We start from the raw sequence: 16634 nt of genomic DNA on the forward strand, positions 1-16634 counted from the left end.
AATCCAGGCGTGTTTTCAGCTTCTATATTTGAGTCTTTCAAACACACCAGAGGACCGCATTACACCCCTTCATGCATGTAATCGACAGCTGTGGTTATTGATTACTTTCCACAGTTTGTTTACATGAAATAAAATATTATGTGCAATTAGAGTTCTGTCACAGATATGGATTTAACGGCTTCAAAAAAAAAAGGTATTTTAATTATGCAGCCGCTAATGCAAATCATTGTTATAGCGCATTAAATATTCATCTGTGGAAAAACCGCCTCGGTTGCTTCCGCCTCGGACTTCCTCACGTCCCTGTTGTTGAAGATAAAAACACCGGCGGTGATGTGCAGAATCGAGACCAGACAGAACATTTTTTATTATTTTACACTAATAAAAAACGCATATAACTCCAATATTTTTAATTAAGCAACAGGTTGAAGCACCGACCGCTGCTCGTCGCTTTAATTCCAACACGCGTCGGCCCTCGAGTATCTCTGCAGCTTCCAAAATGTGTCTGGCTTTTGTTTTTCGGCGGCAGAAGCGATGGAAACACATCCCGCGGGCTCACCACGCCGAATCAAAAACGACCCTCTTGGAGATTTATTACAACACACCAGACCTCCCGGGGTTTGTTTGTTTCATTCCATCTGCACCGCCGTGAGAAGGCACGGTCGTGCCAACAGCGTTTTTTGGGTGTGTTCGTGCGTGATTGCCGCGGCCTTGGCAGCTGTTTTTGATTGAGTTTATGTGTGTGTGTGTGTGTGTGTGTGTGTGTGTTGGCTGTCAAGGTGTGTGAGTCTGATGGGGGTTGCGGACACAAAACAGAGAATAGCAAAGGTTCACGCAACTGTCACACTCCGCTTCCTACACGACAAAGACCGTCTGAGCTTCCCTCCCTTTGCTTCCTCTCCTCATCTCCTCGCGAGGTCATTCCTCTCCCACCATCCCTCCACTTCCTTATCTGTCGCCTCCTTCCTCCCCTTCAATTTCGCTCAACTTTCCCTCCTCCCTCCGTCCTCGTCTTTATCTCTCGGCTTCCTCTCTCTCTCTCCAGAGTCCGCCGCTTTGTCTCCCAGCGTCTCCTTCCAGACAGACTCCACTCTCTCTGTCATCAGCCGATCTCCATGCGCACTTCTTTACAGCGCTCAGTCACACGGTGAAGTACAAAGTGGGCAGACTCCTCGTCTATTTGTTGTGATTCTTCCCCCTCTCTCTCTCTCTCTCTCTCTCTCTCTCTTTCTCTCTCTCTCTCTTTCCAAAGACGTTTGCACGCATCCATCACAACGTCCCAAAGCTGTCGCTCAAATCCCCCACACGCTAGTTTTTATTCCAACACTTTTTATAGCCTAAATAAAAAAGGTTACTACCTTCTTTTTGGAGCGCGGATCAAAAAGGTTTAACTCTTTACCGAGCGACGACGTGGTGAATGTGAGTTTTTGTGAGATGCTCGTGCCGATGCAGAAGTTTCTTTATTGGTTTGTAAGATAAAATAAGATAAGATAATCTTTTATTTGTCTCTCAGCGGGGAAATTACAGGATTACAGCAGCACTGCTCACAAGATAAAAACATCTAATAATATAAATAAATGCTAGAATGGTAATAAAACAAAATTAAAAATTGAACAGTAAGAAGAATATTGAATGTACAGATGGAATAAAAATGTGTATATTTAGCTTTTTCTTTAACCCGTTGAAAACTGTGGACGCTCCTGTGTTTGAGTCGTTGTAGGAACCCCAAATTAATTCCAATACTTGTGTTTATTGTGTGTATTTGTTTAGTAAAGTCTTGGGAAAAAAATGTATATCTGCAAAAAAAGAATCACTTTTGATAATAACTATGAACATCCAGCTTGATATGAGCCAGATTCCCCGAAAAAAGCCTCCTGGAGCGTCAATAAGACACCTTTTTGGAAAGATTAGGACCTAAATAATCTGAATATGCAACAAAAATCACAATAAAACAAAGTCTTGGTCTGTTAGGAAGGAGATTCAGTCAAGAAACTGTTTTGTTCAGTTAAAAAATGGACAAACTACGTATTTTAAGCCAAAAGATTGTCTGCATGGGGCATGCTGGGACTTAAAAAGGCCGCGGGAGGACTTTCACATGGTTGTTTGAGTATATATATGTAACACATGTCCTTTCCTTACAATGATTACATCAGCAGAGTACTATCACAGAGCACTAATACTTCAAATTAAAAAACAACAAATCTTCTTCTCTCTGAACCGTTGAAGACGTTGTGAGCGTTCGGCTGCTTTGTCGTCAGCTCCAGCACTTTAAATACAAACATCATTAAATCTAAAGTTTATTTCACACACGTACTCAGACAACAGGAGTCGGTCCGGTCAGACGTGCGCCAACAAACCTTTTTTTTTTTTCCCCGCCGGCCTCATTTTGATCTCCGTCCCGCTCGACTGAGCCCATCGCTTATGCACACGACGGAGACGAGAAGACGCGAGCCGGCGGCTGGCGGCGAGCGTGTTCGGCGGCAATATTATTAACGGGGTGTGTCTGGGCTGTCGTAAACATCTCCCAGCAGCCCTCAGTGGCGGCGGCGCTCTCCACTTAAGCAGCCGCGAGACTTTCCGCCTGCGGCGCCGTCGCTCCACAGTTTCCCCCCAAATCCTCCGTCTCCCTGTATCTCCTGACCACAAACCACTCAATGCATCCTGCCTCCATCCTCATAGCGAATAACACTCCCTCTCTCTCTCTCTCTCTCTCTCTCTCTCTCTCTGTGTCCCTTTCTCTCTCTCTCCCCCCTCCCGCTCACTCCATCTGCTCGGGGGTGAAGGTTTGTCTTGATTAGGAGACTCTGTTGGCCGGCTCTTTTATCACTCGCTGTGCAGAAAGGCGCAAACTGGCAGTGGGCAAATGAAAGCCCTCTATCTCCTTCTTGTGCTCCACTCCCACCTCCCCACCTCCCTTCCTCCCTTCCTCCCTCCTTTCTTCACCTTTGTTTTGCTTCCTCTCTACTTTCTCCATCTCGTGCTCTCGTGTGTTTTCTTTCCTCTTGCACATTTCCTGTCTGGCCCGTTTCCTGCTTTTCCTTTTCAGACTTATTGAGTTATTCACTCCCATCTCATTCTTCCATGTGTGTGTGTGTCTCTGTGTGTGTGTGTGTGTGTGTGTGTGTGTGTGTAGCGAAGGTATCTCGTCTTCCTCGTCTGCCCTTTTTTCATGTAGACAATGAATCAGGTAGTCGTCAAATCTGACCCACTGCACATACCGATGAGAAGCCGCTTTCTCGTCCTCGCATTCGTGAGTAATGGTCCCTCGGCTCGCTTGGCCTTTTTGTAGTGAAGGAAGCACGAGTGTGTGTGTGTGTGTGTGTGTGTGTGTGTGTGTGTGTGTGTGTGTGTGTGTGTGGGGTGTGGGGGGAGTCTCCAGTGAACAAGAGGAGTACGGCGTGAGGGGAGCGTGGGAGTCGGGGTCTTTCCGAGGCTACGCTTTGACTGACAGGGGAAAAGGAAATCAAAGCTAGCGTTTGTAGCATCTTTACTAGCATCCAGCTACTGTCTGTGTGTGTGTGTGTGTCTGTGTGTGTGTGTGTGTGTGTGTCTGTGAGGTGGGGGGGGGGTCTCCAGCGAACAAGAGGAGTACGGCGTGAGGGGAGCGTGGGAGTCGGGGTCTTTCCGAGGCTACGCTTTGACTGACAGGGGAAAAGGAAATCAAAGCTAGCGTTTGTAGCATCTTTACTAGCATCCAGCTACTGTCTGTGTGTGTGTGTGTGTCTGTGTGTGTGTGTGTGTGTGTGTCTGTGAGGTGGGGGGGGGGTCTCCAGCGAACAAGAGGAGTACGGCGTGAGGGGAGCGTGGGAGTCGGGGTCTTTCCGAGGCTACGCTTTGACTGACAGGGGAAAAGGAAATCAAAGCTAGCGTTTGTAGCATCTTTACTAGCATCCAGCTACTGTGTCTGTGTGTGTGTGTGTGTGTGTGTGTGTGTGTGTGTCAGAAGTGGGAGGAGGAGGATGAAGTGAACCACACACACATGGAAAAGGCCGGGTGTGAGCGCGCACACTAATTCTGAACCGGTAATAAACAGGTTTGGGTTCGAGGGTTAAGCGCGCGCTACGTTCAATAAATGTAGCTTCAAAGTCACCTTCAGGAGGCGCAACGAGACGTGTGAGGAGAACACAATGAAACGCACAATGACGGACGGAAACCTTTCATTTAAGAGACGCCCGGACTTAAATTTTATTTTATTGGACGTAATTTGTAAAAAGTGACACAATTTGCTTTTGTTCCCGTGAAAAGAAAGTCCAGCCGCTCATAAGTATTCAGCTCCCAGCGTGCAGGAAAGTACTCCCAGTACTACTACTAACTACTACTAGTAATTACTGCCGCTGTCGTCATCACAGCACATCCGACTGTAATGGTTTAATTACTCCAGTAAAAATGTAATTTATCACTTGTAATTTCGCATTAGTGGAAAATGTTTAATTAGTCTCAACGCGCCCGTTCCTAAAGAAATACTGACTGAAATGAAATCTTATTGACTTACAAAGCAAAGCAACAGTGCAGCACGGGGTTCATGTGCTGCAGGATGTTGTAGCGTACGCCACCGTGTGAAAGTTTGGAGGTCAACCAGACACATTTCTAGTTCCTGGACTATCCTTCATCTCGAAGAAGAAGAGCAGACGGGAGAGTTTCACATGAAACTTCTCTTTTTCTGGACGTTTTGAGAGTTTTAAGCACAAATGTGACGCTCCAGATACTGAACCAGCTCAAAGGAAGAACAGTTTTATAACTTCTCTCACCAGCAGGACTGTTTTCAGCTGTGTGACACCACTGCACACGGACTTTCAAGGGTTTTAAGGGGTTTTAAGAGGTTTTCAAGGGTTAAAAGGGTTTTTAAGGGCTTTTAAAGGTTTGAAAGTATTTTAAAAAGAGTTTTATAAGGGTTTTCAAGTCATAAAAAAGTGTTTCAAGGGCTTTTAAGGGTTTTAAAGTATTTTAAAAAGAGTTTTATAAGGGTTTTCAAGTCATAAAAAAGTGTTTCAAGGGCTTTCAAGGGTTTTTAAGGGTTTTAAAGTATTTTAAAAAGAGTTTCATAAGGGTTTTCAAGTTAAAAAAGAAGGTTTTTTTAAGGTTTTTCAAGGGTTATTAAGGGTTTCAAGGTATTTTCAATAGGGGATGCAAGGGTTTCAAGGTATTTTAAATAGCATTTTAAGGGTTTTCAAGTTTGAGGAAAAAAAAGCTTTTAAAAGCATTTTCAAGGGGTTTTAAGGCTTTTCACGGTTTCAAGGTTTGAAAAAAGGGTTTTCAAGGCTTTTCTACTCATTTATTCGTCTTCTAACGGAGTGATAGCTGCTGGAAATGGGCCTCTATACACCTCAGTAGATATTTCATTAAAAACCAGACGTTTCCACCTTGAATAATCTTTTACCACATTAACAATGAGAGTATTTATGATTTATTTAATGTGAGCTTCACAAAATAAATCAGTGCTTTTCTTTGAAAAATAAGGACATTTCTCAGCGAGCCCAGACCTTTAAACGGTGGTGTGTGTGGGTCAGCTTGTGTTCAGGTAACATGAGAACTTCTCTCACAGATGTTTATGTGTTTACTTCTTTTCTAGTTTTCTTAGTTCACACACGTTAGAGGTGGAGACGGAGGAAGCAAGTTAACAAGAAAACACGACGACGGGGTAAAATGTTTTGTCGTAAGCTTCTTGTCTCTCTTTTGTGGCTGTTTCCTTTCTCCGTGCTTGACACGGTTCATATGGTGATTTCCTTTTTTCAGATAGAAGAAGAAGTAGAAGCAATAACTTCACTTTCAAAAAAAAAAAAAAAAAACGATTTCCTCCCACTGAAAACCTAAGAAAGGAAAACAATTTCCTTCAAGAATAGCACAAGATGCAACCATCACACACACACACACACACACACACACACACACACACACACACACACACACACACACACACACACACACACACACACACACACACACTTGCTCATTCGTGAAGCAGTATACTGAAAACGTGAATACGATAACTCCCTGAGTGGATCATTAGTCCTTTTTTTTGTGTGTTTTTTCTTTTTTTTTGGGACTGCCGGTGGATGTGTGTATGTGCGTCACGACTACACCGCGTTTAATTTCACCTGCGAGCGGCAATTTCAAAGTTCTCTGACTGGGCGTTGTCGTTAATAATTGATGACGGAGTGCGTTTTTTCACCTGCAGCGTTTTATGTTCATCCAGAGAACCGCTGTGTTATCCTGTCAGTCATGTACGCCAACGCGACCTGATCCCCCTTCTGTGTGTGTGTGTGTGTGTGTGTGCTTCTTCTTTACACATGCATGTGTGTGATGCTGCATGGCACAGTGTGAGTCCTTGTGTATTCATGCGTGCAGCCATTTGGGTGTGTGTGTGTGTGTGTTTATTTCTTTAGATATGCGTGTGTGATGTTGCATGAAACACTGTTTCTGCTCTGTGAGCTCTTTGCACAGGTGTGTATTCATGTGTGCAGCCATTTTGGTATGTGTGTGTGTGTGTGTGTGTGTGTGTATTTCTTTGTGGGAATCAGATTGTGGGGGGCGGGGCCTCACCTGCCAATCTGGGGCCAACAAAAGGCTCCTTTACAATGTCGATAGATAGACAGCCACAAAGGGAATGACAGCCAATCCTCACAGGAAATAATAACACGTGCGTGTGTGTGTCTTTGTGTGTGTGTGTGTGTGTACCTTCGATGGCGAACGGCTTCCCCACGGTGAGCAGTTTGCACTCGGCGTCGATGGAGACCTCGAAGTCCAGCAGCGCTTTGTCCATGATGAACGCATCCAGAGCGGGAGGATCTGTCCTTCACCACCAACACACAAACACAGTGCACGGGAGTGAGAGAGCGGCATCAATTGAAGATTTTTAAAAAAAAGAAAAAGAAGAAAACTAGCCTCAAACTTCCTCATCCCGTCGTCCCGTCCATACTGTCATTTATCCAGCCGGGTGAGATTAACTGCATCCTATCGCGGCGTGCCAACACATACATCATTACCTGGAACAACAGCCTCTGCGGCCGACTGATAAGGCGTTACACACTCCGCCGGAGACTCTCCTCCGCCAGCGATTATCGATCCGGCCGACCCTAATTGACCCCTGATTACAGAGCGCTCCGTCTGGGGGCAGCCGCCTCCTCCTCCTCCTCCTCCTCCTCTTCCTCCTCCTCCGCCGCCGTCACCGAGATAAGTTTCCACGGCGCAGGACGCTGGATTTGAATATTAAACCCGACACGCCGATAAAAAAGGAAGAAGACACGCAGACACAAGCCGGATGTGTGTGTGTGCGCAAATTGCACAAGCGTATTTGTGCGCACACACACGCGAAATTGACCGGCAGACAGGATAAACAAGCATAAACGCTGGTATTGGAAAAAGCGTGCGCGCTCACACGGTCGGTATAAAAATACTGATCAAATGACCTGAAACTTCTTGTGATTCAGGATGTTTACTGCTTCACAAAAGGTTAACTTTACAAAGTCTTTTGCTGTGCCGGAGAAGCAGAAACATCTCTTTTCTTTTCCTCTGTCTAGGCCTGTCAACTATACAAGGCACAGGGAGAAGAGAGAGGATTCTTTTGGGACTCTTTCGGCACAAAAAAGGTTGGAAGTTATCCGATGCCAGGGCTCAGGATGAGACTGGAGTGTGTCTGTGTGTGTGCAGGTGCATCGGCATCAGAGTGTGTAGGTAACTGTAAGAATAAAGCGTGTGTGTAGGTAACTGTACGTGTAGGTTTGTGCCTGCATGACTTTCCCCCCGAGCCTGTACATTTGTGTTTGTCGGCAGCTGCCATGTGTTGCCCGAGGCGTTCGGGCCTCTGCGAGAAAAAAAGCTTTTCCAGCTTTCTCTCCTCACCTTCAGATCTTGGAGGGCGCACGCCGGGGTCAGCAGTTCTTGCCAACAGAGTATTTTACCGCCGCAGCTTCTGCTTCACCTCGCTAACGCTAACGCTAACGCAAGCCTTCATCTCCACCCGTCCTCGTCCTTCTTTCTCCGAACAAGCACTTTGTATCTTCCCTCCCCTCCATCGTATCACACAGTCAGCACATGCGCTATCGCGGCATCTCTGCTGAGTGTTCACTGTGAGCCGTGCGTTGTTCTCGCTGTGTGTGAGTGTGTGTGTGTGTTGTTCAGTGTGTGGCAGCTTGGATGAATGATTTGTGTCCTTCCCGCATGTAGAATTATAGACTCAGTGCTGCACCTACACAACTGAGGTTATCCCGATATTGATATTGATTTTTTTTTACTTCTTAGACTAAAATAGGTTTTGCTTGTACTCTCGTGCACTGAAGGTAACACACTGACAGTGTGTCAGTACCTCACACGACCCCAACTGGGCCTTCAAGGTGACCAATGTCTGTCGTTTGGAGGTGCTCGATATGAAAATCAACAACGAGCGCTTTCCAGGAAACCAGGAACTAAAATTGTCGTTCACTTTTCACGGCAGAAATAATATCCCCGATGACTCAGGCACGGACGCGCTGACGGATGACTTCCACCTTCCTTTGTACCTCCGGTTGAAAATCTGCCGACAAGAATTAAACGTACAGAATGGGACGAGCACCCGGAGGATGAATAATGACATGCAGACTCATAAAGGAGGATGAAGAAGGGTGGAATGGAGGTGGAGGAAGATAAGGCTTCAGGTACATTACCAACAAATGAAAGAGTTGATAATTTAATTAAACGAACCGGTTAGGAATGTATGACCATTTATTTCTCTGTTTAATTCACACTTAGAGCGTAAGCACCGGGAGCTCATCCTGTACGTTTTAATAAGTGAAAGTCATCTAGCGGGGAATTTGTAATTGTTTCAGAGAGATAGAACATTTAAAAAAAATGTTTTTTTTTTTAAAATGTTCCCTGCACCAACTTTAAAAACTTAGTGGCACATCTTGACGCCTCTTAAATCCCTCTGTGAAGTAAATAGATGTTACTGCCCCCTGGTTGCTCTCAATAATTCAGGTCTTTATCCTTTTTGGCCGCATCCCAGAATATCTGTCGACCGCCTGTCTGCGAGCGCGCATTAAAAAAATCTGACCTCAATCCATCAGGATGCAGCAACTTGGCCACATTGTAGCGGAGACATAAAGTTTTATTCCGCCGCTACGCTGATGACACAGCTGTATCTCCCAGTGAAGCACACAGACACCGCAACCCCCTTTTCCAGTCCAGCAGATACATTTTCTGTGATTAAAGTCGTAAAAAAACGGAGATATCATCACCGGTCTTGACCATCTGCATCCAAATATCTGGCCCTACTTAAATAATGATTAAAACCTGGGCGTGCTATTTGACAACAACTTCACTTTTGAAGAAACTCACTAACAAAGTCTTTGAGTCTTCTCGTCGAGCTTCTACCATGTGAGGAATATATTGCTCGGATAACGACGCTTCATTTCCTCACATTTGAACTCTTGTAATGGTCTTCAAACGGGTATAAATCTGAAATCAATTAATCCTCTACAAATTGTGCGAAATGCAACAGCAAAAGACGACAGAGAAGCGAGAGAGTGCATCACTCCGATCTGAATGACCTTCCAGTGGCCCGCTATTGATTTTACTTATTAGTATTAATGCTCTTCATGGCTTGCCCCCAGAATATATATCTGAGATCCTGGAGGTGGAAAGTGTTCACCGTCCCACATCACGGCTGCAGAGGGGTTTTTCCTCCGCTGTGAAACAACCTGCATGAGGAACTCCCGGCTTTCTGCGTCGTGCGTCTTTTCAAATCCATTTTGAAGACTTTTCCTAATCGAAAGGCTTTCTTACACTTTAATCTCTCAGGTTCCTCCGACTGCGCTATACTTTATACATTCTCACGGACGCTGAGAATAAAGTGCAACGTGATTAGCCGTTGGTTTTAAGTGTGTGCCTCGCTTGCCTGGTTATTCGAACACAATTGTAGATTTAAATGTGGTGAACGCAATCAAAACCTGGATGAGACTAACAATAAAACACACAACAGGGACACTTGTGTGTGTGTGTGTGTAAACACACTAAAAGAATCCCAAATCTCTCAACCCAACATGAACCTCCTTCATCTGTAGGTCGTCCGGCAGCAGTCTGCTATCCATTCCCTCAAAACTAATCATGACGAAGCGTTATTTAGTCCTCCAGAGAGTTGCAGCAAACTTCCAGAAGACATAAGACTTGTCCTAACTTGAGCTATCTTTTAAAAACATTTCTTTTCTCCACTCCATTCATGACATAGCCGCTCTCTGAACTTCTCGGTATTTATTTGTTCTTCATTTAAATTCGTCCGATCCCTGAAATGTGTGATTCGTACTCATGTTTTAATGCATTATGTAAAGTACTTTAAACTGCTCTTGTGAATTAATTGTGTTTCATAAATGAACTTTCCTTGCCTCCCAGCTTTCATCTCCTCACCACCCCTCCGATTCATCCATTCATCCTCAGCCCTTTCTTCATCAATTTGTCCCTGGTCCTCATTCATCTCCACATTTAACACTTTTAATTAACAAAAAATGATTCCCTCAAATGGGGAAAGGCTTTTTTTTTCAACATGTAATTCATAGGCATTCGCCTCACTTACAACCGGAGCTACGATGTCGAGCCTGTGGATGAGGAGAAGCTCGCACTAATGCAGAGAGCAAAAAGATACGCGGCATACAAAGTGATGAGTGCGTGATGGTATCTCTGTCAGATGCAGAAGCAAACACCGTGTTCGCTATAATAAGAAAACATCCGCTGATGGGTCTGACACATGACCGCAGGTGGAGAGAAATCAAAGCGGGGAGGGAAGGAAAAAAATAAAAAATCAACTCTGAAACACAAATTACATTGAGCTACACTGAGCTATCACATTGATGTGAGGCAGAAATGTCAGATACAAGCATGAAAAACAGCCTCCCCGAGCTGGAAAATCAGAGCGTCAGAAATGCTGAATTGATGACGCTGTAGTGGGATGACACATTTTGGAGATGGTACCCTGACTTTTTGATTAAAATATACATTTTGAATCCAAAGGGAAGGCTGTGATTCAGATATTCAGATAGGATGCATTATTCACTATCTGTGGATGAACTAAACAGAAAATCTCCCGGTGACATCGTCAACCGAACTATCAATTCTCTGTGTAGGGGTATTGCAGAAAACAGCGCAAGTGAATTCCATTTCAAAGGCTTTTTTTCACAGTACGGCTCTGAATTAAAATTGCCTTCAGATCCTTTACATCGGCCGCGTTTTGCTCTTGTTGCCAGAAGACTGAATTGCTATGCAACAGTGAGCGTTGGAAAACAAGTGCGCGGAATACAGACGACCGCAGATAAGCGATGTCGACGTGACCGGAGTGTTTAACGCCCGGGTTGCGTTTGAATGAGTTTTTGTTGTAAATGCACATCGCGTGCACGTATGTGTTTGTGTCTTACTTCAACATGTGGACGCCCTCCGGGGTGGTGGGCTGGTTGAAGCGCCGCATGTAGTCGTGCATCTCCGGGAAGCTCTTCTTCATGTAATCCTCGGCGCTGCTTTCCCTCACCGTCCCGAAGCGGAAGCCCATGGACGGGTGGTGCAGCTGTGGAGACGACACGGGGCGACGTGGTGAAGAAGAGAGAGAGGGTGTGTTGTGATGGAGGTGATGAAGCGACGGGTAGGTTGGCATCAGATGCACTGAAGAAGGGTTCAGGGATATGGAAATCCTCAACTATTAATTCCGCTCTATGCTCATTAGCTCGTCCTTGTGTCGGATCAGTTTGTGCGTTCATGCGGCTGCGGGTCCTAACGTGCAAGTGCATGCAGTTGCAACTTTTGTGTCCTTGCGTGTGTGTGTCTGTGTGTGTGTGTAGTCCGACCTTGTCGTCGTGAATTCCCGAGACCTGCTCGAAGGTCTTCTCCCCGACCATGACGGCCGCGAGGTTGGCGGTGTAGCTGGACAGCACCAGCAAGCAGAAGATGGCCCAGAGGTTCATCAGGAAGCGCCCGGTCCAGCATTTAGGCGTCTGCAGAGAGGAGATGTGTGCAAAGAGAGAATCTTCTGCTTTTTGTCCTATTTTTAAAAATAATCACCGTAAAAAGTTGGGTTACAAGCCGCTCCTACCTTCGCTGGGTGTAGGAAGCTATCGCTGCTGCTAGCTCCCCGCTAGCTGCTGCTGCAATTGCCGCATCCCCGCTGCTCGAGTCGGGCGTCGAGCTCTCCACCAAGAAGCTAGCGGAGAGCTAGCAACAGCGCTATCTGGCTACAGTGGGTAGCTAGCAGGGACACTTACTAAAGATGGTAGTAGAGGCTTGTAACCCGACTTTTACGGTACACAGGTTTAAAAAAGCAGCAGCGCTAGCGGGGAGCTAGCCCCAATGCTAGCTAGCTACTGCGGGAAGTTAGCACAGACACCTACTAAAGAAGGTAATAGCGGCTCGTAACTTTTACGGTACACAGGTTAAAAAAGAGCAGCAGCGCTAGCAGAGAGCTAGCAGCAGCGCTAGCTGGCTACAGCCGGAAGCTAGCAGGGACACCTACTGAAGAAGACAGTAGCGGCTTGTAACACAACTTTTGCGGTACACAGATCAAAAAGAGAGACAAAATAGCAGCTCTTAATGATGATGTGTGAATCTTAAAATATCTGGACGAGACAAAAATGAAACAAACAGAGGAAACCGGCGGGGTTAAAGCGATTATAAATAGAAATGTTTCCGAAAAAAAGGTGCTTTCAGGTGCTGACGTGAATGCAGAGAAGCCCTCCGAGGCCCCCGGCTCACCTTTCTCTCACTTTCACGCTCCTTTATAAAAAAAAAAAAAATCACAATGCAACCCGGAGCAGGTGCAATCAGGTTAATCAAAACAGACCAGCAGAGACGCCGATGCAGAGCAGAGGAGCTAACGCGGCGTGACCGCTTTGGATGGCGCATCAGAAATATCTTTTTCCCCGAAAATTGCCCGCCCAAGGGAATAAATCCACCTGCACGCCGCGATCATATATTTATTCCACCAATTAAAATCCACTTAACCGACGGAAAAAGAGATGAATTTGTAGTGGTTTAAAAGCACGCGGATTAATGAGACATTAATTATACAAACAGGTTGTAACCCATTATTACGTTTTCAACTCTTTGCATAATTTGTTGACGAACTGAAAGGAGAGAAAGGGGAGGAGGGCACCGTTGAGCACACGATTAGCTCAAAGTCTGTTTGAAAAATGATTAAAAAGTAAATATTCTTCTTCTTTTTTTTTTGCACCCAAGCTTTAAAGGACAGAAAGACAAAAACAGGCGTCACATTTCTGGCTTCTAAGCTGACATGACACCCGTCGCTGGCAGATTTGATCAGAGCTAATTAAGCTAAAGTTAGCCTCATTAATTGATTGACGACACTATCAGCAGATTAATGTTTCCGGCGAGCACAGTTTTTTAAAACAAGCTCTTGACTTGACGGCTGAATGCTGAGTGAGATAACGCTTCATTTAGCTCCCCGTGAAACAAAAGAAACGTGAGATTAAAACACCAGTCCACACTTTAATTTACACTCTCTTTGAAGAGAAAACACTCTCCAGATGCGGACTAACCAATGCAACAGTATTTCGGGTGAAATTTGGGTTCGCTGGAGTATTAAAAACTTAATGTACAAGCTCGTGGTTTCACACAAAACGCTCGGTTGACAGATTCCTGTTGGCACGTGCCGGCCCTGATTAGCAGTTTATCAATGGATTTACTCGCCCGCCCCCTTTACAACCTTAACAAACATGACTTTTTGGCTCCGACCCATCACACGTAAAAGGTCCAGAGTTGTTGCTCAAGGGCGTTTTTAACAGGTCACGCGGCTGCTAATGGAATCAACCTGATAATTGACACATTGCCAGTTGTGTGGGGAATCAAACCAGTGACCTTTCAATCACGGGAAGGTCTCTCTAATCACTTGGCCTCCGTCATTTGCGCTCCTTTCCTTTGGGGACAAAGTGCGATCAATGAAACGTTACGATGGCCAGACGAGTTGCTGGATTAATCCAAGCAAATATTTCGGATATTTACGCTCATGTTGCTGCAGCGAGGCCTGAGTTGCTCGGTGTTTGAAGGTAATTTCTTTTCCCGACTTGTGTGTGTGTGTGTGTGTGTGTGACTCGATCAGTCAAATCTGAAGAATGCCATTCCTGCAGGGGAACATTTAATCTCTTTATGTATTCGCACCAAACAAATGTGGATTTTTTTTTTCATCTTTGAAGGGCAATACATTGTTTTTCATCCTGCCACACTTTTTAAAAACCGTCTGACTCGCCTCACACGTTCCTCTCTCGTGCTCACCTGCCCACCTGCCCTCTCTTCTTCACATCATCCCGGCTCTGCCCACCTCCTCCTCCTCCACTTACCCTTTAAACCTTGTCTCACCATCTTTCTGTCAACCTTCCTTTTTGAAGCCCATTTTCCCCAATTCGCCCTCTCACCTCTTCCACACTGGCTCTCTTCCCCACGCTTGTTTTTTTTTTAACTTTGTGTCTGACTACTTGTGGGGGAGTTAACCTCTTTTCTTCACCTTCATCCATCTCATCACGCTCACCATAACTCCTTCAATCTCAGCTGGCCCACTTACCCTTTCCCCTCTGCCTCCCTGTACGTGCATTATCCTCCCTGTACCTCGATACTTCATCACCGCCGACCGTCTTAACCTCTCCCCTATCAATCTTTTACGCGCTCTCGCCATTTGCTATCATCTTTCCTCAGGCCTTGCCCCCCAGCTAACTTGCTCTTTATACTTCGCCCTCGCTGTTTGTTTACGCCTCATAATAATGCACCTTCACCCGCCTCCTCCTCTCGCTGCAATTTCTATGTCAAGCTCCTCCACCTCTGCTGGACGCCCATTTATCACGCGGGTGGGGGGATTGGGGGGGGGGGTGCTTTACCTTGGTGGCGACAGTCCGTCCAAACAGTATGGCGTAGCAGAGATTGAGGGCGGAGGAGTAGGAGAACACGCGCAGCCGGTTCCTGCCGTGGGGCGTCATGCCGAAGGGGCTGTTCCACTCGTACAAGGTGAGGAAGAGCGCGGTGAGGTGCAGCGTGACGAAGATGCCCACCCACATGGACCAGTGGAGGGGCCACATGAAGGCGCCGATCGGGGCCGCGGTGTCCCGGCTACGCACCTGTTGGGGGTGGTGGTGGTGGGGGGGTCAAAGAGAAAGAAACTGGGTAAAAAAAAAAGTGTTTTTGCTTAAACTTGCGATTATAAATCATCCTCCAGCTTGTCCGTAAAGTTCTCGGAGGTAATTTCTTTTTGGAAAAAAAAAGCAAACATGGATTTTTTGTTGCCCTATCCATCATTTTGCAAGGGAAAGAAATCACTTTTTTCAAATTGGAACCGTATTGTCAGATCATATTATGCACTGCAGTTTGTCAGCCACAGAGGGAGATGTTAACGAATCAAAGAATAACTGTGTGAGGACTCCAAAATGCTAAAAAGGGCTTCAAACCCCCCTCCCCCTCAGCCCCCACCTCGTTATACATACACACTCCTAGCCGTGCCTTTTTATATTGAACTTTCACGATTCAAGCGAACTAATTATGCGCAACTAATGACCCCCGTGTTGCTCGCCGGAAGACCGGCTGAGCGGGGGCGTCGGGGTGAAACTAAGTACATGCGCGCCACATCGTCAAACCATACAGAAATAGCGTGGAGCAAAAGAGAGAGCTCGACAAATCAAAGTCACGCAAGCGTGTTTGCCGTCCTCAATCATTAAAACAACAAGCCGCTGAACTCCCGACAGACTCAACGACGGCGACTTCAGAGCGGTCCGTACCAGGATGCCGAGGCTGGTGGAGTAGAAGGGCGAGGTGAAGTCGATGACCCTGCTCCTGGCGGAGTTGATGGAGAAGGAGGACACGGCCATGTCGGCGGTCCCGCTCAGCAGGTCCCCGACCAGCCCCGTCCAGCGGCCCGTCCCGCCCTTGGCGCCGTACTTCCCGTCGCCCACGATGTAGAGGTCGAAGGTGAAGCCCATGTCCTCCGCCAGCTTCTCCAACAGGTCCACGCAGTAGCCGTAGCAGCACTTCCTCAGGTCCTCCGGTAGCTCTGGTTCGGGGAAACGTAAGCGAGGATAATGTGAAATTAATCTATATGGGATGCCTCGGACGGAGGGGGGGCCGGGGAATTTGTCCGCAGGTGTTGACGATCATGTAAAATGTTCACGGAGGGCCTCGCAGGACACGCGTGCTCTCGTGTTTTTAATTACCCCCGAGCCCCAGCTAGGAATATATTTAGTCACGCTGAAACTTGGGCTGGAAAAATATAACAACCCCCCCTTTGCACTTGGCAAGATTGACAAGCTATTATATCTTTTTACACTTTCTTCGTTTGAGATTTTTCTTGCAAAGTCAGTCAATCAATATTCAGCTGAATGTAAGTTTTGCTCTTGAAACTTGGAACAAAAGGTCTCCGCTAGCTCTGCCCAAGCACCAATACACATTTAAATTAGCTTCCATTTACCATCTGCTGATTAAAATGCTTCGTATTCTGCCGCTATACATACGGAGGGCTGCCTTGTACGGAGGGCCAACGGTCTTCTTCAGATAAATATAGTACCTGGTCTTCCTTCGCTGTGGTAGTCCTGATCCCTCATTGATTTAATGTCTTTAATCCGCTTTATTCATGAAGCAGAGCCGGAGCTGAGCTGCAGAGAGATGAGCCCTTGACACTGTATCTGGTATGTGTTTTG

At 46.2% G+C, this 16634-nt stretch overlaps 1 protein-coding gene across 1 annotated transcript in view; it reads right to left on the reverse strand.

Moving 5' to 3' along the window:
- Positions 1 to 16634, reverse strand: part of LOC137787842 (glutamate receptor ionotropic, NMDA 3B-like) — a 40772-nt gene that overhangs the window by 9335 nt on the left and 14803 nt on the right. The window contains exons 4-8 of the mRNA XM_068580579.1: positions 15720 to 15991; positions 14829 to 15065; positions 11796 to 11942; positions 11373 to 11518; positions 6673 to 6788 (exon numbers count right to left, since the gene is read on the reverse strand). Coding sequence (XP_068436680.1) covers positions 6673 to 6788; positions 11373 to 11518; positions 11796 to 11942; positions 14829 to 15065; positions 15720 to 15991 — 918 coding nt within the window. The remainder of the gene's footprint in view (positions 1 to 6672; positions 6789 to 11372; positions 11519 to 11795; positions 11943 to 14828; positions 15066 to 15719; positions 15992 to 16634) is intronic.

The sequence above is a fragment of the Clinocottus analis genome, unplaced genomic scaffold (assembly GCF_023055335.1).
Source record: "Clinocottus analis isolate CAN_PGR_092001 unplaced genomic scaffold, fCliAna1.0.p SCAF_17, whole genome shotgun sequence".
NCBI lineage: Eukaryota > Metazoa > Chordata > Actinopteri > Perciformes > Cottidae > Clinocottus > Clinocottus analis.